The sequence below is a fragment of the Micromesistius poutassou genome (genome assembly GCF_964030765.1).
Source record: "Micromesistius poutassou genome assembly, chromosome: 17".
Classification (NCBI taxonomy): domain Eukaryota; kingdom Metazoa; phylum Chordata; class Actinopteri; order Gadiformes; family Gadidae; genus Micromesistius; species Micromesistius poutassou.
This window is the reverse complement of record NC_140287.1, coordinates 7,638,925-7,662,383: the sequence shown is the minus strand read 5'-3', so window position 1 is coordinate 7,662,383 and position 23,459 is coordinate 7,638,925. Positions and strand designations below refer to the sequence as shown.

Sequence of the window (23,459 nt, the reverse complement as noted above, 5' to 3'; positions counted from 1 at the left end):
CAGCTCCGATTAAGGAAGCCCAGGGATTTTATTAGCCTACATTCCTTTCAGTTATTTCACATCCTAGTAACGTTTTAAGTTATTTGTGAACTTAGCGGTCTCAACAGATAGTATGCTTATCATCATCAGCATAAGCGGTTGTCACTTTGCTTATACTTAACACACAGGCCTCCTTATGCGCAATTCACATTTTCCATCCAACACCAGCCCGCACCCTAGCCCGCGATAAGTCGGCGAGGTTTTTTTAATTACCAGCTCAATCCCATCCAACCCTGCGTCTAAATAATAATTTATTGTATTTATATATATCAATTTTTTTTTAAACGCCATACACGGTTTAATTCGCACTCTGACGATGACTAGCCTATACTACGCTATTTAATCTTATTAAAAAGCTGCTTCACCTAACCATTAGGCTACAAACTGTCCACCTTATCAGCCCCAGTCGATGCCCTACCCTACTGCTGAAGCGCCTCCAAGCTGGCAGTAGCGCGCACTACAGAGATCATGGCTCCTAAATACGCACCAAATTTGCGTTCTCGTCTGGCACCTTTGTTGTTATTTTTGCAAACTGGGTTCATTGTAATATATGCCCTTTACGTTGAGTTAGATCCATATGGGTTTATGTATGGTAATACTTCCAGAAAACTGTATTCGGGTGAGTCGTCTTGGTCTGGAAAAAATAGTTCATTTGTTCTTCTGTTCTTCTTCAGTTATTTTACATTCTTTAAAAACAATGTGTATGTTTACGTTTTTCATGTTACACAAACAATGAGATACCAATACTAGTGCAGGTTTTTATACTCAAGGTTTTCAAATATTAATTTGAAAGAGTCGTATGTTTACAGAACATTTTAAATAAGTAAAAAGGCCATTATGGGGAGGGGCTCATATTTCTGTTTGGAAACGATAAGCTCAGTTGACTGTCGTTGGAAACTTTTGCCCGTTGATGACAAGAAATGTAAAATATTTTCTTTATAGGTTTTAATAACTTTAGTAACTTTAGTAACTCATGTTTTAACGTATGCTAAAACATGAGTGATTTAACGATTTTGCAAGATTCAGGTTCACAACTTTTAGGTTACCCTCTTTCAGAGTTCCAGGATGTGAACGTGATGGTGGTTGCTGGTTTTGGATTTCTTGGCACTTTTCTGGTGCGTTATGGTTTCAGTGGCTCAGCGTTCAATTTGCTTGTGGCAGTGATTGCCACCCAATGGTCAATTATCCTCAATGGCTTTGAGTCATGGATCCAAAGTAGAAGAATACTAATAGATTTGAAAAGGTATGTTTTCCCATTGATGTTCTCTGTGCCTTATTAGGGCACACCTTGACTTGAAGATGACTTGAATGCAATGTTGTTTTCTTCCCTTAGTTTAGTTTTTGCTGAGATATGCACAGCCTCTGCCCTAATATCTATTGGTACGGTGATTGGAAAGACCAACCCTGTTCAACTTATCCTCATTGCCATTCTGGAGGTGTCAGGGTTCATTTTGAATGGATGGCTTCTTCGGACATTCCTTGAGGTGAGCCTCTGCTTATCCGTACTCATCTCATATTTCTTCCTCAAGTTGTAAGCGGGGATTCTATACACCTTTCTCTAAGTGATCAATAGATCATCACAAGTGCCCTCACCTCACAGAGTACAGGCTCATGTTCCCCTATACTTTGTATTTGCAAGAATAACATGTCCACCAGTGTTATTTTCCCCCTTAAAGTGCCTTATTACTGTGTTCACAATACAACCCATTTTACTATATACTTTGTATGTGCATCTCGTGTTTGGCATTCAGTGCAACATCATTGTGACTGTATGTCCTGCGTCTAGGCGAGGCCTTTGTACTGTGCCATGCAGCTTCATACCTTTGGGGCCTTCTTCGGGCTAATGCTCACTCGGGCCATGTATCGGAAAGGATCAGAAACATCCTTTGAGAAAGAGAAAGTGGACCGCAAAACCCAATTGTTCTCCATGCTTGGTTTGCATTGTCAAATTAATATTAAATAAATAAATAAATACTTTCACTTTAAGAGCTTAGTTAATAAAACATAGTCACTGTCTGTGGTCTGCAGGGACTCTGTTTCTGTGGATGTTCTGGCCCAGCTTCAACTCCATCCTGGAAGATCATGGCGAGAGGAAGCTGAGGATAATCCTGAGCACCTACCTAGCCCTGGCTGTCAGCGCCGTGGCCGCTGCTGCAGTGTCAGTGTTTACCAGCCCCAGAGGAAGAATTAACCTGGTATGATCCGCAATGTTGTCATAATGGGGGAGGAAAATCTGCCAATTAAATACTTAAGTATGCCCTAGTGCTTATATTTGTGAGAGAATGTAAATTTACATTTAAAACCATGTTTTAATCAACATTAGTTTTGTGAAAGGTGTATATATATTTACATACATATATATATATACATATACTGTAATATGGACTTGAGGAGAAATATTAGTTTTTTTTCTGTTTCCTCTTTTCTCAGAATCATATTCAGAAGTGCTCCCTTGCTGGGGGGGTTGCTATAGGCGTTTCAATGTCAGTAGTTCATCGGCCCTGGGTTGCCATGACGATTGGATTAGCCGCTGGTGTGATATCAACCCTTTCACTTCGTTACCTGAAGGTTTCCACTCTCAATTGATACAAAAAAAAGGTTTAATCTTTTAATTCTTGTGTAGTATGACTGATATTCCTTTTTCTCTTCTAGCGTCATATGCTTCTTGCCTTTGAATGCCACGACACCTGTGGTGTTTTGAGTGTACATGGACTTCCAGGACTTCTTGGATGGCTAACTCATCTTATCTTGCAAATCAATTACATGGACGACCGCACAACGTAAAGATGCACCGTTTGTTTTGTGCTTTACATAGTTACCTATACACATAAAGTCAGGTGGTCTAGCTGTTTTCTTTTTTTTTCCCAGGGCAATTCGGTTTGCTGTGTTCCATATTTGCACTCTGCTCATCACCCTGAGTCTCAGTATGTCCATGGGATTGATCACAGGTGATATGTGTGGTTAAATCTCCTAGATTAAAGATTATGGAATGATGGAAGGGAAGCCATCAGTTATTGGACAAGACCTAATTTGTCTGGTGCTGAAGGGAAAATTCATACATTTATACTACAAAGAAGAGGAATTTCTGGTGGATTTTATTTTGCTTTAATTTGATGTAAAAATCGCCTAATGCAAGACTATGGCCTTAAAGCACACCGCATTGTCATGAACCAACAGATGTAAAGTTTTGTGACCGGCATGCTTACAATTTGCTTAACCATATTTTATTGTTCTAAAAAGGACTGCTAGTTAAGTGGAGCTTTTGGAGACCTCCACAGGACAGGAAATGTTTTGATGACCAGGCATTTTGGGAGGCAAGTAACCAACATAGTTGATGACAGAAGCAGAAATATTCTATCAATTTTGAATTATTTTGGTATTAGATAAATGTTGCAGTTTGGTGTGAAATTAATTTGGGTGAGTATATGTGATAAACCTGATAAAAGATTCTTCCATTTTCCTGTTTTACAGTTTCCCAACCTTGCAAAGAAAAAATAAAAGGAACAGAGAGGAGAACACCTTATTATCTGAAGCTATTCATGTCCCTGTAAATAATTTTCACCAGTTTGTTTATAGTAAGCAAGTTATTTTAATGCAGGAGAATTATTGCAGGACTTGTAAACTGCTGAGAATATCTCTCCTTAATTCTCCCATGAATGTCAAAATACGTAATTTATTTAGTAGACAAATGAATCTGCATGACCATTAGACATGTTAACTACACTCCCAATATGTCAGTGCCTGTGGTAATCAGAATGTAATCACTATTAGACAATACATATGTCTGTCCAAGTTCCGGCATAGTGTTATTTGAGGAAAAGACAAACATAGGACCTCCAATGCGACTACATTCAAATATATTTGTGCATGGTTCTGGGAAATACACCATAAATCGTGTGTACCTCAAGCTATATGAGCTCCAAAAATCAGGTCTTTGAGACGGACAGACACATTAATACAGAGTTGCCGGTTGCGAGGCTCCCAAATTAAAGAAAACACCATGAAAAGCCATGAAAATAGATACACAATTGCAGAGACACATTCAAAGATGTGGAACAACTGAACTCATCAGGTCCAAAATAGCCAAAAGGTTCTTAAAAAGGGTTGCATCTCTCTTCATATACCAGGATTTAAAATAAATAGCGTTTTTTTGTGAAATGAATTATGTAAAGTAAATATAGGATAAAGGAGAGTGTCCCATACAGTATAGAATATAAATGGTGTACAGACACATGAAGGGTTTGCTACTGCCACAGATCCTCAGTGCGTCCAAACTTGAAGACCAAGCCCCTGAAATAAAGTGGTTAATTGAATATTAGACTACGAAGATATATATTTTCTCTACAGTCATTATCATAAAATACTCAACTTAATAATATGTAGAAATGTCGGAGGTTCATAAATCAAATTAACTTACCCAAAGAAAATGAAAGCATTTTGGAAGAAAATAGCGATTCCGGGGTAAACAAACTCCTTTTCTGCAACAAACAAAAGAAAATAATTCATTAATTAATACGATATTGTCATTGTGTACCTCACAATATGTGTGTATATGTACATTTCCGTAATTGTTATTGTTAAATACCAATCATGACGATTTTTTACTTGAATGACCCAGTTAAGATGAGGGTGACTAAAGGGTTCCGAATGATTAATAAAGTGAAGGACTTACGATGCACTACAAAGTCTCCAAAGAGGATCCACATGGAGGCAATGAGGGAGCCAAAGGCCAGCATGAAGCCAATGAAAAGCCAAATGCGAGCTCCTGCAAACAAAGAAAAAGCAGGGCGTGTTGTCATGTGATCCCCAAGTGCTTCAGGAGTGTGTTTTGCAAGAGGAACACAAGGTAACTACCATAAGAACAGACAGCAGCTAAACCTCTTTGGGTTCCTAAAATTAAATTGAAACCCTGTGCATAATATTATCATGAGTCACACAAACAAGTAAAAAAAAAAGACTTAACAGGCTTAGTGGACACAAACTGGAGACACAGGCCTTTACATGTTTGACATTCTGCATACGATCAAAGACACGGTGAGATGAAGATTTGCTTGTTTTGATTGGTTTCTTGGTTTCGAATTGGGACAACATTTCCCACCCCTCCCCCCAACAATAAAATGTTGTCAAATAACACCTTCCTGCCAAAAGTGAAATCCAACCCATAACATGTCTTTAACATACCAGTCTGTCCCATGCATCCTTCGCTGTAGCTGTCTCCTCTAACCTGGCCATTTGATACAGCATTTATCCTAGATAAGGAAACAAAACAAAATATTATCAACCACGAGAACATCAACACATTACTGTGGCTTTGGTTTAAGAACACCATGCGAAAACGATGTCTAAACATTAGGAAATCAGAACTAAACTAAAGATCAAGAGCAAGTTAAATAGAATACATGACAGAACCCAGGATAAATTGAAATAAATTACATGAGAAAAGCTATAGTAGCAATGACTCCACATGTGTGGTAGGCATGGTGAAACTGTTCTTCAAGTGGAAACAGCACTGCTGCATCGATGATGATCCACCAACCTGTGAAGAACTGAAATGAGAACACACATACAGGTGTTTGAAAATGTGTACACATTTTGAGAATGCCTTTGGAAATCAAATGTTTTTCATGATGTTAAGAGACCTGGAACTCACATAAGCCATATTAAAAATGATGACGTAAACATATCACACTGGTTTTATCTTTTATTAAATGCATGCAAGGCATTTAAAGCCTTTCAGAATGTGTGGTTGTTATCCTTAATATGATAGTCTTAATTGTTAGCCTTCGATGTAACTCACCAGGACTCCAGCTGCAATAGATGCAATTGTGTTTCTTCGCTCAGCCCAGTCTACATTGCACTCACAGTCTCCACACCGGATCCCATCTAGAAACCCTGACATGGCTCTGATGAAACAAAACGTATACTGTTTGAATTTGGGAAGGGTCAAATATGTGTCCAGTATGCATCACATTGTAGCGATTAATTTTCTTTTAACAAAAATAACCTGGAAGAAATCCACCCCTAAGCTATCCTATTAGCTCGTACTTAGCATAGTTTGGTTCAAAGTTAGACAGTAAGCAATTGTCCAAAACAAAGCTGTGGAGAGGGCGCCACTATCTCGGAGTGATCACAGATAATTCCTTTAAATGTGAATAGTCAAATGGTCAATGAAGTCTTCGAAACCAAGTTGAAATCGTACATATAAAATCATAGAATAGTGGGAAAATAGCTTCACATCTGGGGGAGGGCAATTATATGGACCCCCGATGTCTATACCATGGTTATGCCCTTGGGTTCTCATACTTTAAGCTGGTTCAGACTCACAACGTGCTATGTGAATAATAGCCATATGAGCAATCTTGGTGTTGTGATGCTGCTTCTGATTTCCGTTTATCGCAACAACAATCGAGTTGAATTCAAACAACGGCGAATAAACCACATCGACCGACTCCAAATTGTTAGCAAAGATGATTCCATATTTTCTTGGTAAGTATCGTCTCGACAAAGAAATACTGCTTTATCATCCCAGCTTTTGTTCATCGCTTTGTTGGTAAGCATTTCCTTGGAGGCTCCTTCATGTCGCCTTTCGCACACAATAGGTGCAATACGATAACGACAACCTATCCATCTGGTAAAAAGCATAATGATGTTAGGTAGAAATAACATAACGTTGTATTTATAATAAAACTTACTTTCTTTTTCTGTTTTTGATGTGGACCCCCTGAACGCAATCCCTTTACTTTGCTTCCGAGAAGGATCTATCACGCGCATGCGTTGTCCCCACCCATTTGATGTTGAGGCAAACCTCAGTTCAAGGAGATGCGCATTTTATGAAAAATAATTTGGGTGAGAAGGCTTCACGGAGTTTATATGTTTATAAGAATAATCTACAGCGATATATGGACAGTTGTTATTGTACTTTTGACTGCCTAATAGGTTTACAGTTTAAACACAGCTTTCATAAATAGACCATGTCTAATTATTATATAGACTACATTTATATAATTGTTAATGTAGAATTATATTGATGTTGTTCGTAGTTTTCCTCTGTAGTACCGTAGCACAGCCACATTCCTAAAATGATGAAAGACATAATCCGAACAGGTCATGTGTGAATCACATGAGCCATTACGACGGCTGCGCTCCTTTTCTTGTCCACCGTTTATTTAATGAGAATTATTTTAGAAATTATGATTGACTTATAAAATATCTGGGTATTGTATTGCTTTTATTACATTTCATCAGATTTCATATTTTTCCAAATAAAACGTGGATCATTCATAAAACATATTGTATTATGGTTATAAAGGAGAAGTACAAAATAAAATAGCAAACAAACTACATTCAGATTTAACTGTGTTTAAAGGAAGTATTTAAACCAGCCATACAGCTTTAGTGGAATGATACATTGGATTCTAGTGTGGCTGAATACCCATGCATCCTTTAGAACAGCCACTTAAAAGACTCCAAGCAATTGTAATGCCACCGAAATAGAAAGACCGATGACTCCAAGATATCCAATGTAGCCGTAGGCTCCCTTCATCCTTTTGGAAGGATCTGGAAGGAAAATAATAGTAATATAAATAAATAATAAATAATAATAAAAAATAATAATCAATACCATGTATTTTCATGATGAGTGAGGAAGGATATCGTTTGATTGAGATTGCACAGACATGTTGCCCACTACTATTGATACATGGTTACATTAAAGAGTCAGATGATATTAATACAGAATTGCTTCATGCAAATGGCTCAGTCAGTAGAGTCAGTCAGTAGAGTTTTATTGCCACAGTATGACCAACGTGGAATACCAAAGTAACCTGACATAGTTTATATTCCCATTCAGATGAAGATTGGTGGAAAATGCTGAATCGAGTTCATCAACATATCGAGTTGTAGTGCAGTAGATGTCATGGACTAGAGAATACGATATAAAGTACCTATTAAGGAAAAAAATCATTACACGTATTGGCTCACATTAAATAAAGGAATAATCGAATCTCTTGTCAATGATTAATAAGAACCAACGTGATATGGTTTGCCCATAAAAACAGATAAAATATTTTTCAAAGAGATTTCAACATCAGAGTGTAACCGTACTGCCGAGGTCTTTTGCATGTTTAAATCGTTAGCAGCAGTTTCTGGTTACCAGGTAACATCTATCATATGTACTTCAGGCTACACCAGGCCAAACCTGCCGGCAGTGAGTGGAGATTGCTAAAGCCTGAACAGAACTACAGCCCGCCCTTCAATGAAAAGAAGCCTTTTCCAGAAGCATGCATTTTTTGGAGTGTTGAGAGTGGGCGGGGATTGGGGGACTAGCTCAAACCAGAGTTTGGTTTCCCTTTAACATAGTCACAATCACAAGAACCTTCTTACCTCCAGTGTAGTAGCCCCAGGCATAAGAGAATCTGCTGGTGACCCAAATGGCCCCGAGCACTGCTGCTGCAGTCTAAAAAGATAACGACAGGTGATAGAGGGGGAGTTAAATGGGGAAAAGTTGAAGACAATATGCTGACTCACTGTGACATGATCTAAAGACTTGACACTCTGTAATCATTCACGTCAAAGTGTATCTTATTTACACAATTGTCGTAAATAACTTAATGCACACATTTATGACATATTCGTATGGGGTGAGGGGGCTTTGAGAGTAAGTAAACACTAAAAAACAATGGAATTTCTTCTCTCTCCGTGCAATATGGGACTTACTGGGTAGACAAGTGCTGCAATGGTCTGGAAAACGAGCCATTGCGGGTACACCTCCAGGGTGTTTTGGTGAGCTCTCTGGATACAATTGAACACCTGGTCCTTGTCACTGTACATAGTGGGATACTAGAAAAATACGATTAGTAAATATCTTGCCGTATCACGGTGATATGAAATCTTACATGCAATCTAAACTGGAATAATTAATATAGTTGCACTATAACAAGATACCAGTCGGCCAATACAAAAACAACTGTCGTTTACCTTGACATCGTACTTCTTTCTTGCACCCCCAACTTTTACTCCAAGATAACACAGCATGATCCAGCTATAGAGATATGTAAATATCACATAGCCGAAATTGGCAGGCAGGACCTGTAGCAAATCCATGTCGATCAAGTAAGAGATTTCGGATCTGGGTACAGAACTTTACTATAACGCGAGTGCAATGAGAGCACAACCAGACGACGAGCTGCTCAGGAAATGCCTGCTAACTGAAACATCGCGAGACCGGTAGCGTCATCGAAATACTTCTCAGAACATGTCATTACAAATGTTCGTGAATATTTTTGTATTATGTGTTCTGTTAAAATTATTCTGTTAAAACATCTGTACGTGTAAAGCAGTAACCTGATACAATACATATGTGTAATATACACAAACATTATCCGAAAATGTTATGGATGAAACATTTTTAAATAAATCCCTGTTGATACATTTTCAAAAATGTTGATAGATATTGTGATATATCAACAATGCAAATAAAACAAGAAGGAAACCATTTTAAAGTATATGGGGAAAACACGTATGCGCAAATTCAGCGCTGCCGTGAGGCTCGCCATGTTGTGGAAATTTCCACAAGGGGATGTCCAGAGCAACCGTCCCATACCGATTACCGACGACGTTGCTCATACGCTGCATTTGTACGACGACCGCTGCTCCATAATTCTTCGACGTTTAATAATATCAAACAATTTCCACGACTTTAAAAATTTGGTATAACAGTTATTGACCTGTTTTCCTGATCGATCTTTGAAAACTTTTTGGATTTCTGAGCAGATTGACTACCCACCGGACGAGGTAAGAAATGCTAACATTAGCTCAGCGGAGGCGACTCGGCCTTGTTGGCGTTGGACTTTCTACCCAAACCAACGCTTTTAAACATCCGACGGGTTACATTGTATGGTTGTTTTGGATGTTCATTTGACAGCTCATAATGAATCCCTTATTTAGTAAGGGTATCCTTGGGTGTTGACATTGGCTCGACATTCGTTTGTTTTTAAGTTAATCTGTTGTGATCCCGAACTTTCCGGGCGGGTTTCGGTCAGCGGTTACGCAACACAACCCGGCCCTGACGCAGCATTGCGCAATCAGCCGCGGGTCTATAATAAAGAAACACCATTCCAAAGGTCGCCTATGAGATGCATGTTGGCAATACAATGAATTCATATGTTGTGATTTTATATAAATAATATTTTTTTTCTTTTCTTTAAAAGATTACCAAGATGGTGACTGGGGCCAAGGATTTACTCCCTGCGATGGGAAGTGATGGTTTGAGAGTTATATTTGACCAAGACTTGGTCAAATTGGGATCCAATTCCGTCTCAACCAAATCTGTCTCTAGAAGCGGAAGTGACTGCTCTGACTCCGGCCACGGCTCTGGCACACGCGAGACCCACAGAGGGCGCCATAGATCTTCGTCCAACTCGTCATCCACATCTTCCTTGTCCAGCAGCAACCGGCCCAGATCCCGCTCTCACCCTCGTTGCCATAGAAACTCATCCCGCTGTCGCTGTGCCACTCATTACAGACAAGCTCACGAGCACCGACGTCACCGCTCACCACCCCGGCGCTCCAGAGCCAATTCCCACTCTTGCAGTCCATCTTCCCTGCCGGTCAGGTCTAGTCGCCACAGAAGTAACCGGTCTCGCCACAGTTCCAACAGCCGGAAGAGGTCAAGCCCGGGGTCGGAGGGCAGTGACAGGAAGAGAACCCCCAAGTCCCCCTCAAAGAGCCATCGCAGCCGCTCCAGGTCCTCCAGACGATCGGCAGCCAGCCCAACTCTGGATGGTATAGTTCATTTACCATTGACCGAGCTGTATCAATGATTCCTTGACACATTGTGCCATTGTGCCTTGACTCATTTAGCAGGTTTGCAACCATTAATCCATATCATTCAATCTAATGGTGGTTACATTTTTCTTTTCTGCAGAGAAAAAGGAACTCCTCAGAGCAGTGAAGGAAGACGCAACCAAGATCCTAAGGGTTGACCTTCCAGAGAGCATGTCCCCGATCCTAGACGAACCACGCGAGGACTGTCCCACACCAGAACCACAGGCATGGGTGAGGGCAGAGGCTGTTCCAGAAAAGGTTCCATCACAGGTGGGTTTCAACAAAAGCTTTATGGCAATGCTAGCACACCTTGAGGTTTAACCAAGACTATGTGATTGTGGAATAAGGCCTCGTGGAGGCCATTCAATTCTTATTCATTTCTGGTTTTGGGATCGGCCTCCATTTGTACATTAAATGTAAACTTGTAATATTTCAACCTCTTTCACACAAAATTCTCAGGTGAACCCAAAACCCACCAATGTCTTACACCTCAGAATGGATTAAGTCCTTGGAGGCTAGAATTACAAAGTGTAGGTTTGGCACATCCCCACACATGCCCTTTCCTTTGACTTCCTGGTAAGGTCCTTGCTGTTGAATTTCTTTTGTCTTGTGTTGACCCTTAGACCCCTGAGGGAACACACACTGCTCTGTCTGTATTCCTGTCTTCGTAGATCACATGACAGTGGTCTCCTTCAATCATCGGCACCTCGGATTAGGAGAATAAGAGGGCAGTCATGTGCCTTGGGTGATGCCATAAGTGTTTGCGCGAAAGGTTAACTGATGACTCATAATGTTCACCATGATATTGACTAGATTCTTCCTAGTTTTTCAGCTATAACATCTTACTGAATTGTTTGTAAAAACAGTCAATTTCTTATCAATGCTAAATTTTATGTTTAGAAATATAGGTGACTCATGGCATACTTTCAATTTTATTTCTGTGTCACTGTTGGCTTGACATTAGAAATGTATTTACATTTGCAGTTGAAATGGGTCGTTATTTAGCAGAACCGTCCCACTCGCTGAAGGAGCACAAGGCGTGTGGACAGCATTATAGTGACTATTCCTGTCCAGAAAACTAAAAACCCAAGAAGAACTCCCTCCCTCCGTATGCCAAAGATAAGTTGGTACACCAGGCGTGTGCTGATTGGGGCTGGGGGAAACTGCGTCACCTTTCTGCCACTCTACACAGAGAAGAGATCCTTTTTTACTTTTGTTGTTTGTCTTTTTTGATTTGTTTTGGTTTCAAAGCGCTACCAATTACCAATGTTATCGATGGGCCTAGCCTATCCATTGCAGTGAAATGCATGAGAGCTTCTCTTAGTTGAAGCTAGCACTTGTACAAGCAACACATGAATTATAGCCATATAGGTTAAACCAACCTGCTACTCTATCGGTCATGCAACATGGAATATAATAGCACATACGCACACTTGACAAACTGCTTTATCTCCGTAAACCTTTGTGTCGGGCATTATCTCACTGGTGCTTTTGTTTTGTCTTTGAAACAGAACAGTGACATGAAGACAGACGGCCAACGCTCAAAAGTCTCTCCAATAAGGAGGCTCATCGCTTTCAGCATTCATGTAAGTGCCATATGTTCATTATTAAGCCATGAGCCAATGGTGTCTCAAACATGACCAGATATCCTAAATACTCGCTCTATTCTGTGTATCCTTTTTTAGAATTCCATCGCCAAGCCAACAGTTGCCCCGGTTACGTCTGCTAAGGTAACGCCCAGGGTGGACGGCATTGAGAGCAGAAAGCCCTACGGTCACTGGGTTCCCATCCGACAAGGCGGCCGGGCAAACAAACGCACCACCTCACGCTAGGGCTGCCGCGCAAGTGGATGCTGTAAATAATGTGTATAGCTTTTTACATAAGACTTGGGCTACGCTTTAATGTTAGATGTTTTTTTTCAGATGTAAAAAGTGAGTTATGTGGGCAGAAGAAATGGAACAATACGCTCAGGTGGGAATCTCTTCGTCCCCTTTTTGTTGTGTTCTATGAAGACTTCAATAAATGCCTATTGAATAAAAGTGTCTCCTCAATTTGTAACCCATGTCACTTAACTTGTGTGCTTTGCACTCAATGTAAAAGATTAAGTTCCATATAAACCTGATGGAATTTGGACTAATTGAAGTTATAGTGGAGCTGTGAACGGTTTCGGTTTTTAGCTGTGTTAAATTACACATGGCTTCTAATCATCAGCATTGTAGGCAGTTAAAGTTGTGTTATATATTTACTCTGCCAATTTTGGCATGGGTGAAAGTACATGGAACTGACTATTTGAGTCATATCTTAAATGAAACCTACAGACGGCACAAAGCACCATAGGCCGATCGAAAACTGCTCCCTTCACTTTCACATGCATTTTCCCACAATGTCAGCATTATTATAATAAATTTTATTTAAAGCGCTTTTCTAAATACTCAGACACTGTACAATACATCATAAAAGCAGTAAAAACAACATCAAATGGTAAAAAAAAGAAAACACTAAAAACACATTAGACTAAGCTAAACATTGAAAGCAATTTTAAAAATTTTAAAATTGTGCCCTGGTCTAGGAAAGAATTTAGTTTACACTGAATTGACTTCACACACATGAGACAACCTACGTTAATAAATGATATGACGATGAAATGGCCTGCTTTTAAGTTCAAAGTTAAGTAATTAGACGGTGTAGCTGTCGGATGTAATCGTTTGTTGCTCTCCAGCCATTATAGAAACTAAAGTAAAAGTAAAAACTAAGGTTAAAGTAAAAGTCAGCATTTTTAACTGCACCGCTTTCTTAGAGTGCACTTAAACAGGAGATAATTACATTGACTCATAACAATGTATTTATATAAAAAGTATATTCAGTGTGTAATGATATAACTATAGTTGTATCAGTATCAAACATTTCCTTCACAATCAACACCAGGGCAAACATATGTCGTCATTTCTGTAGTATGTCTAATATGATTCGTAATGATGCTATATGGACAATGATTGGCTTTCTCTTAACATTCACGAGCAACCCATAGAGCTTCAGGGCAGGCTAATGTTATCAGTCATACTTCAGACCAGATAGCAGCTTTATATGGACTTGATCCACATGTGCCGCGGCTCTCCACAGGAAACTTTCTGTAAACCATACACAACCGTATCGACTCATCTTCAGAGAAGAAATCTCTACAGCAGCGCACAAAGAATGGTTTGTATGTGAACACAAAAACTCTTTTCAGGTTGGCTTGAGAAAAATGCTTCAACAGATTGAGCAGAATACACCAACAAGACGCTTAGAATAGAAGGTCAGAATTAATATTTGACATTTCAAAAATGCTACAGTATAAACACTTGATCAGCAGAGGTACCTGGAGACCTGTTGAACCAGAATATGGTGAGTTTGTAGAAAAAAATTGGATTAGATCTTTTAGAAATGTTCTATATCTGCCTACATTGCAATGCATGCATATCGCCCTTGGGCCTCACGCTCAATGCGTGACAGTTGGCAGCTCTGCAAAGATGACAAACTGCAATAGACTAGAGACGTTTTGTACGTTAGCATAGCCTACAGGCAGCAAAGGAAACAGGGAGAGGCCTCCTATAGCTGCTCATGTGAAACGACGGTTGTCCATAAAATACAAGCTGTTCAGAGACAGTATTATACTAATGCCGAGGCATAAGTCCTTATGACATGTATAGCCAACATCCTCAGGCAATTTAGATAAGATATGAATATTAAGTCTTCTTCCTGAAACGTATCTCTATAACATCTGTTGACTCGTACTTCAAAGAGAGTAACGTTAGGCCTGTGAAGCCCTGCCCCATATTATATCAGGAGAATAAAGCATGCATCCCATACCATATGCCTGCTATAAACATAGCACACAAATATTCAGAATAATTTAACCCGACGATATATTCATCAGACCATGTTGAATTGAAACTTTTCCACAAAATAACAGAAGACCATAATCCCCACCACTAACAATGTTCGTCTGAAACTGCCCAATTTCTTCTGACCAGTAGAGGGTGCTACTACACCGTATTTGAGGGACCAAGGGTTAAGGAACGGGAAAGCGAGGCATGGGACTGACTTATTCTGATCTTCTTTCGGGTCACAAGACCCTGGTGCTCATGTTCCAGCTTGGGGCGTTTAGGCGGCGATGCAGTCAATAATGTACACATTCAAGTACCTAACCGTTGCGCTTTATCTATGTGTGCACTTAAGACCGGATGTTCTGGTAAATGTTGCTCATGGCCTCGAGGCGTGTATTTAATTCACGCTTAAAACGTTAACCACCCTTTGAGATTGTTTGAGATCACATGTAGCCATTGCACAGCATGAAGTTCTCCATTCCTTTTTTGTAAATGTTTATTTCAAAATGACACGCAGACTGAGAAAATATCAGGTGTGGTCAGGCCTCAAATCAATGCTGGAAGGATAATTTCCATCAACATAAGCCTGTAAAGCAAAAAACATAAAATGGCCTAACAATATTCTAAATTGTTGTATTTTATATCATGCATGTTGATTCTATGTACACTGGTAACATCGCCAAACAATCGGATGGTTAAAAGCCTCAGAATAAAAGGCAGAGGGCATTGGTTAGGGGGTCCACCAGGGAGGCCGTTAGACGGCGGTTCCTCTCTCCAGGTTCTGCTTGATCTCGGCGGTGTATTTGCCGTAGAAGCGCTCCGCCTTCTTGTTGAACTTGGCGTTCCTCTCGTTGATGTAGTCGATGTCGGCGTCGTCGTTGTACGCCCTGCGCCGGCTATACTTGGCCCGCTTCTCGATCCTGGGGATGGCAAAGGACAGCGGCTTAAGGGCTGACTATGGTTCCCGTCGACACAACGGAATCACCACGCAGACGTGAACCTGTTTTGGTTCCGTGACGGGTTTTAGTGAGCGGACCAATCACAGCCCTTGCTACTGCGTCGCAAGGTTACACATTTTGGGAGGCGCACGTCAGGCCCTTGCGGTGGATGCATGGGACGGACGTAATGGGTCCACAAACCCCCTTGCGTTGCGTCGACGTGGAACCATAATCAGCCCTTTGGTCGGGTTGGAACGTGGTGCCCGTAATTCACAACAGGCTGGGCTTTAATTTTTCATTTTTTTGGGGGGGGCTGGGGGGCCAACGGCAACATAGAAAACCCGAAACATTGTTCCTCCCTCTCCTTCTCTCTCTCGGCCCTTTTGCCAAACTCACTCCTTCCCGTTAACACAGGAGCCCCAGTGTTGATTCGCTGTGGCTTCAAAGTGGCATTGTGCGTCATACCCGGGAAGCTGCGTCTAATCCACCACAGTGACTCTCATTCGCTTACCGGTCACCATCTCAAATGGATCACAGATGAGATAAAGTAGGACCCGTCTTGGACTAGTCTTAGTAAATGGATGAGATTCCATCTTCCTAGAATACCTCAATTTGTATCAGCCAGTGTGTTATGTTTGGCGATAACAAACGTGAGTAGTCACCAGTATCTGCCCTGGAAATCATAGCTCTCGTAGCTCATATTTCTGTGGGTAGTTACAAAAAGACAAAAAGCCTCATCCTCCTTAGGCCAATTCAGGTGGAAGAATTACCATCAGTGGAACTTACCGTGGTAAATGCATCAGATGAGAATCCTGCACATATTAGGGATGCACGATAACTTTTTTTTTTTAACCGATACCGATAACCGATAACTTTCAGCTCCTAAAGGCCGATACCGATATCAATAACCGATAACACACACACACATATATACATATATATGATCATGACATTGTTGCTCAGACATCAGTAGAATCAACGGGGGGTTTAGGGGGGTGGGCTTGCAAGGGGCGGGATATGACGTAGGGTCCACGACGGCCCCTGTCACTCAGGTGTGTTTTGGTCTGACCACAGCAACGGAGGCAGAATGGGCAGAACTCATCGCGATCATCTTAAATGTTGCTGCAGCGATGCATCATATATTCCGTTGCATCCACAACATCCGTATCGATTGATGAAAGATTGGAGCATTGGAGTCACAGACAAATAGAAGAAACGACGAATAAGAAAGGCGTCGCAAACGACTGTTACCAGAGGAAGAGCGTCTTTTTTTGCTTAATTTCACATCTAACAAACACTGGGACATGTAGTTGATCTGTGTTTAACTGAGAGAACGGAGTGGAAGGACGGGACCCTATAATGTTCAGCTAACTGTTGTCAATAATAAGTGTTACGAGAGTTAGCGCATGTGTGTGCGCGAGAATGGCAGTGTGTGTGTGTGTGTGAGTGAGTGGACGTGCGAGCAGAGCGAGCGGTAGCGTGTGTCAGTTTAGTGAAGTAATGAACGAGTCTGGTTGTCTCTGTGCCAACGTGTACTGTAAAGTTAGTGAAACTAAGAATAAAGTACACAGCCTTTCAATAATCGGCGGCCGCTTCATTCCGACCATATTCCGACCTATAAGCAGACCCACTGCCGGTCAAAGGGAAGGGTGGTACCCCCGAGAGAACATCGACGTCTCCCCTGTGCTCTCGACTACGGTCTGGGAGCCGACAGCAGGAAAGGTGTAACATAATAATAAAAATAAACATTTTCTATATACACGTGCAGCTGTGAACTCATGTATTGTAATTGATTGTATGATGTGTACTTTTAGGGTTACGATAAGACCTTTAATTTAGCGTTAGTGGAAGCGGGGCTCTGAAATTATATAGGCTATGTAATCAAGGCTATTCGTCATGATATCGGACTTATCGGAATGACGTAATAATTTCTGTTATCGGCCCGATAATTATCGTGCAACCCTAGCACACATCACATTAACTTAAGGATAGGGAACAAACGACTAGGCCGGAGCACTAGGGTTTAATCCCAGGAATACATATCCAAACCAATTCCAAAGGAATTTAAACGTGAAAAAACAACATTAAGAACCTATTGGAATGGGCCTATATAGCAATCTATCTATCGATCAAATGAACAATATCTGAAGAAAGCGGGCCGTATGAGCGCCTGAAGAGACGCACTGTGGAGTCTGAATGAACCACTTGGTTACCCCAAGTCTGATGGTGAATCAATTACATCCGGGCAAAGTTCACTTATACCTGGATGAATACGCATAGCCTATTATTCCCTGCTTCCTGCATTTAATGCCGCTTTTCCACCGACAGTATCAGCTTGACTCGACTCAACTCGCCTCCAGGCGCGTTTCCATCTAAAAAAGTACCTCTTCAATGTGGGCGGGTCGTAGAAAAGAACCTCTCCACCATGGGCGAGAGATGGTCGTCCTTAGGTTTTAATCACGGGAGACGCGATTCCCGGGAAATCTGAATCTGATCAAGACTATTTCCTGATTCCCGGGAAAGGTTATGATGGGAAATAAAATAAAATAAAAAGCGCAATGACTGCACGTCTATTGTTGTCATATGGTAACGTTGATGGAGGCGAAACTCGAGCCCTAGGAAAGGAACGACACTAAAACGAAACAGCGAAACGCTGATCCTCCGGAGCCGGTCCGTGGACTCCAGCCATGCCGGACACACACAACCACGCCCGACACACACAACCACACACAGCGAAATGCTGATCAGTCTCCCCCTCGGGAGCGGGTTCGTGGACTCCAACCACGCCGGACACAACTTAACTTTGAGTGATTATTCCCATTTACAGCCACTGGCCAATCAGTTACCAGCAGCCTGTTTACGTCACACAAAAGTACCTACTCCGCTCGCTTGGAACCTCGACGGAGGTAGTACTAAAAAAAAGAAAAGGCGTGGCGAGTCGAGTCGAGCTGGTACTGGCGGTGGAAAAGCGGCATAAGTGGGACCATGGTCACATGGAAGCCAACACCTCAGGTGTGAAACCGTTCCTGGGATAGTGTGCATTTGTTCCGGGACAGAACATTTCTCCTTTTCGGGAAGAATATTAATCCCCACTGTGTGCCTTGCAATGAAGTGTAGTTGGAGAGATTGGGGGAATAGAGAGGAAAAACACAAACTTCTTTTACCACCCCTGGCTCACTATGATAATCAACCATTTATCAGCTTCATCAACATCTCCAGATGACAACGATAGACCCAAGCTTACCAAGACCTCCCACACACACACACAACACAAAGAACACACACATGGGGGAAGTAGGGAAGTAGGCCTGTGAAACTGTGAAGTAGGCCTGTGAAGCCCACGCTAGGGCTACACAGGCCTACTTCCCTTATCAAAGGACTCCATTAGGCAGATGATTGATTCACATTGAGAGATTATCATGGGTAGGGGTCTTGAGGTTTCCTTACTGTTTTTCCACATCTTCCACCATGCGGTCGATGCCCTCTGAGGAAGGGACGTGGGTGCCATGGATCAGGGTGTTGGATGTGGGGTGGAAGTCCTTACCGCTGGAAAGAGTCATTAAAGGAATTAGTGCCACACACCCATCCTCTGTGAACGGCTTGATTACATTACTTCCAGTATTTTTGAGTTGTGTTATTTTGTTCAGAGGAAATCTCTGGGGCTATGAAAAGATTTGTGTGCAAGATCAGTTTCATAACGATGACATTTCAGGCTCTTTCCATACTGGGCACACATTTAATTGCCAGGACAAGATGGCAATATCTTTCACAACATTCTTAATACAAGTCCTACCATCTTTCCAGCGACCTATCCATTTATACTACCGTGTGCCTAAAACTGCCAACCCTGGTTTCAGGCCTATCACTTGTTGCCATGGGGATGCTCAACTGATGAATCGTGTTTGATGACAAATTTAGAGAAAAATAAGCAAACGTCACTGGGGATAAGAACAAGTCTGCCATTGCTTTAACCCTTCCTGTAGGCACAATTGCCATTAACACTTAAAGATCATGAAGGGATGGAACTATATCAGAGCAGGCCCAGGGGCAGGGGCCCCTCAGCACATAGTAGCCGCTTTGTGAACATGTGATGGGCAGGCGCAGTGACGATTATGCCAAACAAATGCACAAAGGTCATTTTCTGCCATTAAAGGTTATCTGGTAACACTGCTAATAGACAGCAAAGAGGACTCCGTAAATCATTTTTATGGCCATCTCCGAGTAGGGAATGGCACGAATCCCCCAGCGCCGGGGGCCACAGTCTGTCTACGTTGCTGCAGTGAGTGTCACAAGCAGAGAAACATTCTGTTATGTTTCTGGGTTATCCCTGGCCTTTACGCACCACTCCTCTCGCTGCCTCTCGTAGGATTCCATGTCTGGCTTGATCTGCTTGGTGAGTCTCTGGTACTGCCGCAGCTGAGCCTCAGCATAACCTGGAGAACGCAAGAGAAACACAGGACTCAATTAGAAGTAAAAAGGTAATGGGCGTGGCTTTGATTACAGGAACACACGGCAAGAGAGATCAAAAGAGGCAAGTCGAGTGAGGTTATCCAATACTAGGACATATGTTCATATATTTGGTAAATGTTTGTAATGCAAACATCACTATTTTAAGTTTGATCAGTCTAAACTGCGCTCCAAACCTGGGATGTTTGTTAATTTGTTGTGTACAGATTCAGTAACCCACCTGAAGCAACACGTAAGCAGTCTCACCTCCTTTCATCTCTAAAGTTATGCCCATTCCCCTCTGTGCTCTCTGAAGTCTTACCATGCCAAAGAATGCCAGAGGGGCTAAAGTATTATTTTCATTATGAGGGTGCCTGTCAGTGTCAGGTATGTGTAACGTTAAACTTTTATTACTGTAAGCCCAGGCAGGAATCTCCTCATCTTTGATTTTAGAGCCACTTGGAATGAAAGACTCAATTGCATCCGTAAAAAGCTTTAAGCCCATGATACTCACATGAATGGGAAATTAGACATGAGTTGAATCAGCTTCAATGTGATTAGCAGCAAATAGTGCACACATTTATCCCACTATCCATGCGTTCACCTCAGTCAGTTCGAGGACAACCACAACGCACTGAACAACAAACACAAGAGTGGCGGATCTCGTGTTGGTTTTCTCTGGTCGCTACGAGAGCTGGAGGCCCACCTGAGAATCCGGGGTCAGGGTTCTTCTTCTTCTTTTTCTTCTCCCAGCGCTCGGCATCGTCCGCACCTATCTCCAGCAGCTTCACCCGGTGGTAGTCCTCCCCCTTATCAGCACATTCCTGTCACACACAAAGGAGAAGGGGAAACTCAAGGAGTCAAGTCACGAAAAGGCATATTGCAGGCCCGCAAATATTTTAGAGCCACATCAGGGATGCCTGTTTTGGCCAAAACAGTGACCGTTTTATAGATTTTTCCACCCACTATCTGGAGCGGTTTACTGGAAGATTTTGGCTTTAATTAGTCAACATATACATTGTAAATACTCTGGGGTGGGTGAGTTGTATTCTGTGCTCTTCCTTCTATGATTTAGATCTGGTGGGCATTTCAGGTGAAATTAAAGATGTGCTTTGAGTGGTAGGAGAGCATGTGAATGATTTGTTTCCCTGACATCTCTGAAAGTTGTGGAGAGGTATTTACACTTTGGCCTTCACCAAGGTATTTTGATCAGCTCTCTAAGCACATTGATGGTTATTCAGTAAAATCACTTTACTTGACCAAAGCAACTGTTTGCTATGATACAATATTCTCATGTTAGATATGCAATCCTTTTACAGGGTTTATGTGGGGAAAGTACCCATAGTCCCATGATTTACATCTCTCCCACTCCTTATGTATGACCATTATAAATGTTTAATGGTATCGTTTTATGTCTTTTGTACACTAATGGTGTGTTCGAGATGCATCGTACACAACCCCCACAAGTTGTTCTTGTGACATAATTTCCTGGCTTGTAGCACTTATAGCATTACCGTTTGTCTTTGTGGGCATTGCTACACAAAGAGTTGGGGAAGAGCAGTCATTGGCTAGTCATTGTTATTGTTAGCTACATTAGCCTCTTTAGCAAACCAGATTGCAAACAAATAACAAAACTTTACAGCATTGCACGCACAGAAGTGCAATGCGTCTTTGCATTGAGAAGACTTTATGACATCAATTGATTGTAGTAGTTTGAAACGTCTGTGAGAAGGGGAAACTAGTTCTAGTCTGATAACATACTTAACATTTCCATAAATGTCAATGTAATGACCCTCAATTAGAGAGCTAAGAATGTAATTTTGTTATATATTTATTGATTCTCCATAATTATTACATAAGAAAATATATATATATATTTTAAATTGAGACAAACAGCCTCTGATAACTAAATAGAAATGAGTACATTGAGAATTCTGAATTTCCCATCTTTCACCAAATTTGAAACCCTGGTTTGTACTGGTTCGTTAACAATCTGGCAGTGGGGAGAGACATTAGAGAGGTCTAGTAGCAACAAGGACATCAAACAACATAATTGGATTCAACAAAGGTAACATACTTATTAGAGTACAGCACGTATACACAGTAAGCACAATGACACTAGTATGAATACCTTTTTCTTTTTATCCTCTGCAAGCTCCCATTCTATCCGCGCTTTCTTCGCCTCCCAGTTGGCTGGTAGCTTCAGCCTCTTGTCCTCCTCCACAACCTCCTGGTGGTTAAGCTTCCTGGCTTCATTCTATCAAAGGAAACGTATTCACAGGTGACGTTACAGTGCAAATACCGACAACAAGATTTAGTGGGTACATGTGCAATGTTGACAACGCACTGACACAATCTCAGTGTTATATACCTTATATAACACTGATATATTACACTGATATATTATAATACATTTTGCGCTTGATTGTCATCCATTTCACGTATATTATATTAATGAATTTTGTACAATTGTGAATCATAACAAACCCTTTTGAAATGTAGCTCCCGAAATTTCCGGAGTCTCGCTTTTCTCTTCTCCGACGCCAGACTGTCGCTCGTCTCCTCGTCTGCCCCCGAAACACATTCCTGCCAGGGACGACTGTGTTCATTACAAAAGCATCAAACAAACTGTACACTATTGAGCTGCGCGGTTTCCCCAGTTTGTGCTACCTCAAGAGGTAACGTTAGGCGCTACAGGTTAGCTTAGCATTACAGCACGAGATTGAAAGCAAAAACGTGCGCGAAACACGACACAAAGGATTCTCAACAACCTTATGTCTGCTAACATTGTAGTTATATGTATTTCCTCGGGACATACTAAATGTAATGGTCAATAGTTACTTAATTTATCTCAAAATAAGAGACGTGAACTACAAACCTCTGTGACGGCCGCCATTGTTCTTTAACAACTACACTAAAAGCCCGGAAGTTGAGACATGTATACCGGAAAGTACGTATTATTATTAACAAAAAAACTATCCTTTCCATCTACTCGCCTATTCTTTGTTCAACCTGCATAGTCTGCTTATGCAATTACAACTTAGAAACAACATCGTTTAAACCAAAAACATTTACCATCTCAGAGTTCTCAGTTATTCACTGAATTGTGTCAGCTCTTTCCATGCTAAATCTTCTCACCATCATGACACCATTACAAAAGTTAATGCCATCATGTTTTTCATGATAATTTCATTGTATAACTATTATATTATAATTAAAAATGACAATTTGTCTCCCCTTTGAATATTTAAAACATGGAAAGATAGGCCAGTTCCTAAGTGGAAACAGGCACCATGCACACCGACAGATAGCTACATCGAATATGACTTGAGGTTTTACTGAAAAA

General features: G+C 41.2%; 5 protein-coding genes across 5 annotated transcripts; 2 read left to right on the top strand and 3 right to left on the bottom strand.

Moving 5' to 3' along the window:
• Positions 1–507: 507 nt before the first annotated feature.
• On the top strand, positions 508–3,559 carry rhd (Rh blood group, D antigen; the record flags this gene model as incomplete). The annotated part of the gene is made up of 10 exons (XM_084482008.1): positions 508–658; positions 1,096–1,282; positions 1,373–1,523; positions 1,826–1,973; positions 2,068–2,234; positions 2,470–2,607; positions 2,692–2,819; positions 2,908–2,987; positions 3,280–3,353; positions 3,511–3,559. The coding sequence occupies 10 exons, from the start codon at positions 508–510 to the stop codon at positions 3,535–3,537; spliced, it is 1,251 nt and encodes a 416-aa protein (XP_084338134.1). The 3' UTR covers positions 3,538–3,559.
• A 98-nt stretch (positions 3,560–3,657) lies between these two features.
• On the bottom strand, positions 3,658–6,819 carry tmem50a (transmembrane protein 50A). Its single transcript, XM_084482009.1, has 7 exons — positions 6,732–6,819; positions 5,837–5,942; positions 5,473–5,585; positions 5,221–5,288; positions 4,712–4,804; positions 4,457–4,517; positions 3,658–4,329 (listed from the first exon to the last, which is right to left on the bottom strand). The coding sequence occupies exons 2-7, from the start codon at positions 5,936–5,938 to the stop codon at positions 4,284–4,286; spliced, it is 483 nt and encodes a 160-aa protein (XP_084338135.1). The 5' UTR covers positions 5,939–5,942; positions 6,732–6,819; the 3' UTR covers positions 3,658–4,283.
• A 429-nt stretch (positions 6,820–7,248) lies between these two features.
• On the bottom strand, positions 7,249–9,226 carry mgst3b (microsomal glutathione S-transferase 3b). Its single transcript, XM_084481917.1, has 4 exons — positions 9,016–9,226; positions 8,755–8,877; positions 8,422–8,494; positions 7,249–7,596 (listed from the first exon to the last, which is right to left on the bottom strand). The coding sequence occupies exons 1-4, from the start codon at positions 9,139–9,141 to the stop codon at positions 7,496–7,498; spliced, it is 423 nt and encodes a 140-aa protein (XP_084338043.1). The 5' UTR covers positions 9,142–9,226; the 3' UTR covers positions 7,249–7,495.
• A 418-nt stretch (positions 9,227–9,644) lies between these two features.
• Positions 9,645–12,902, top strand: rsrp1 (arginine/serine-rich protein 1). Its single transcript, XM_084481821.1, has 5 exons — positions 9,645–9,831; positions 10,248–10,821; positions 10,964–11,133; positions 12,375–12,449; positions 12,549–12,902. The coding sequence occupies exons 2-5, from the start codon at positions 10,257–10,259 to the stop codon at positions 12,693–12,695; spliced, it is 957 nt and encodes a 318-aa protein (XP_084337947.1). The 5' UTR covers positions 9,645–9,831; positions 10,248–10,256; the 3' UTR covers positions 12,696–12,902.
• A 2,085-nt stretch (positions 12,903–14,987) lies between these two features.
• Positions 14,988–23,032, bottom strand: syf2 (SYF2 pre-mRNA-splicing factor). The gene is made up of 7 exons (XM_084482557.1): positions 22,992–23,032; positions 22,601–22,699; positions 22,245–22,370; positions 20,820–20,937; positions 20,010–20,100; positions 19,115–19,213; positions 14,988–15,649 (listed from the first exon to the last, which is right to left on the bottom strand). Exons 1-7 carry the CDS (start codon positions 23,007–23,009, stop codon positions 15,484–15,486), a joined length of 717 nt encoding a protein of 238 aa, XP_084338683.1. The 5' UTR covers positions 23,010–23,032; the 3' UTR covers positions 14,988–15,483.
• Positions 23,033–23,459: the final 427 nt, after the last annotated feature.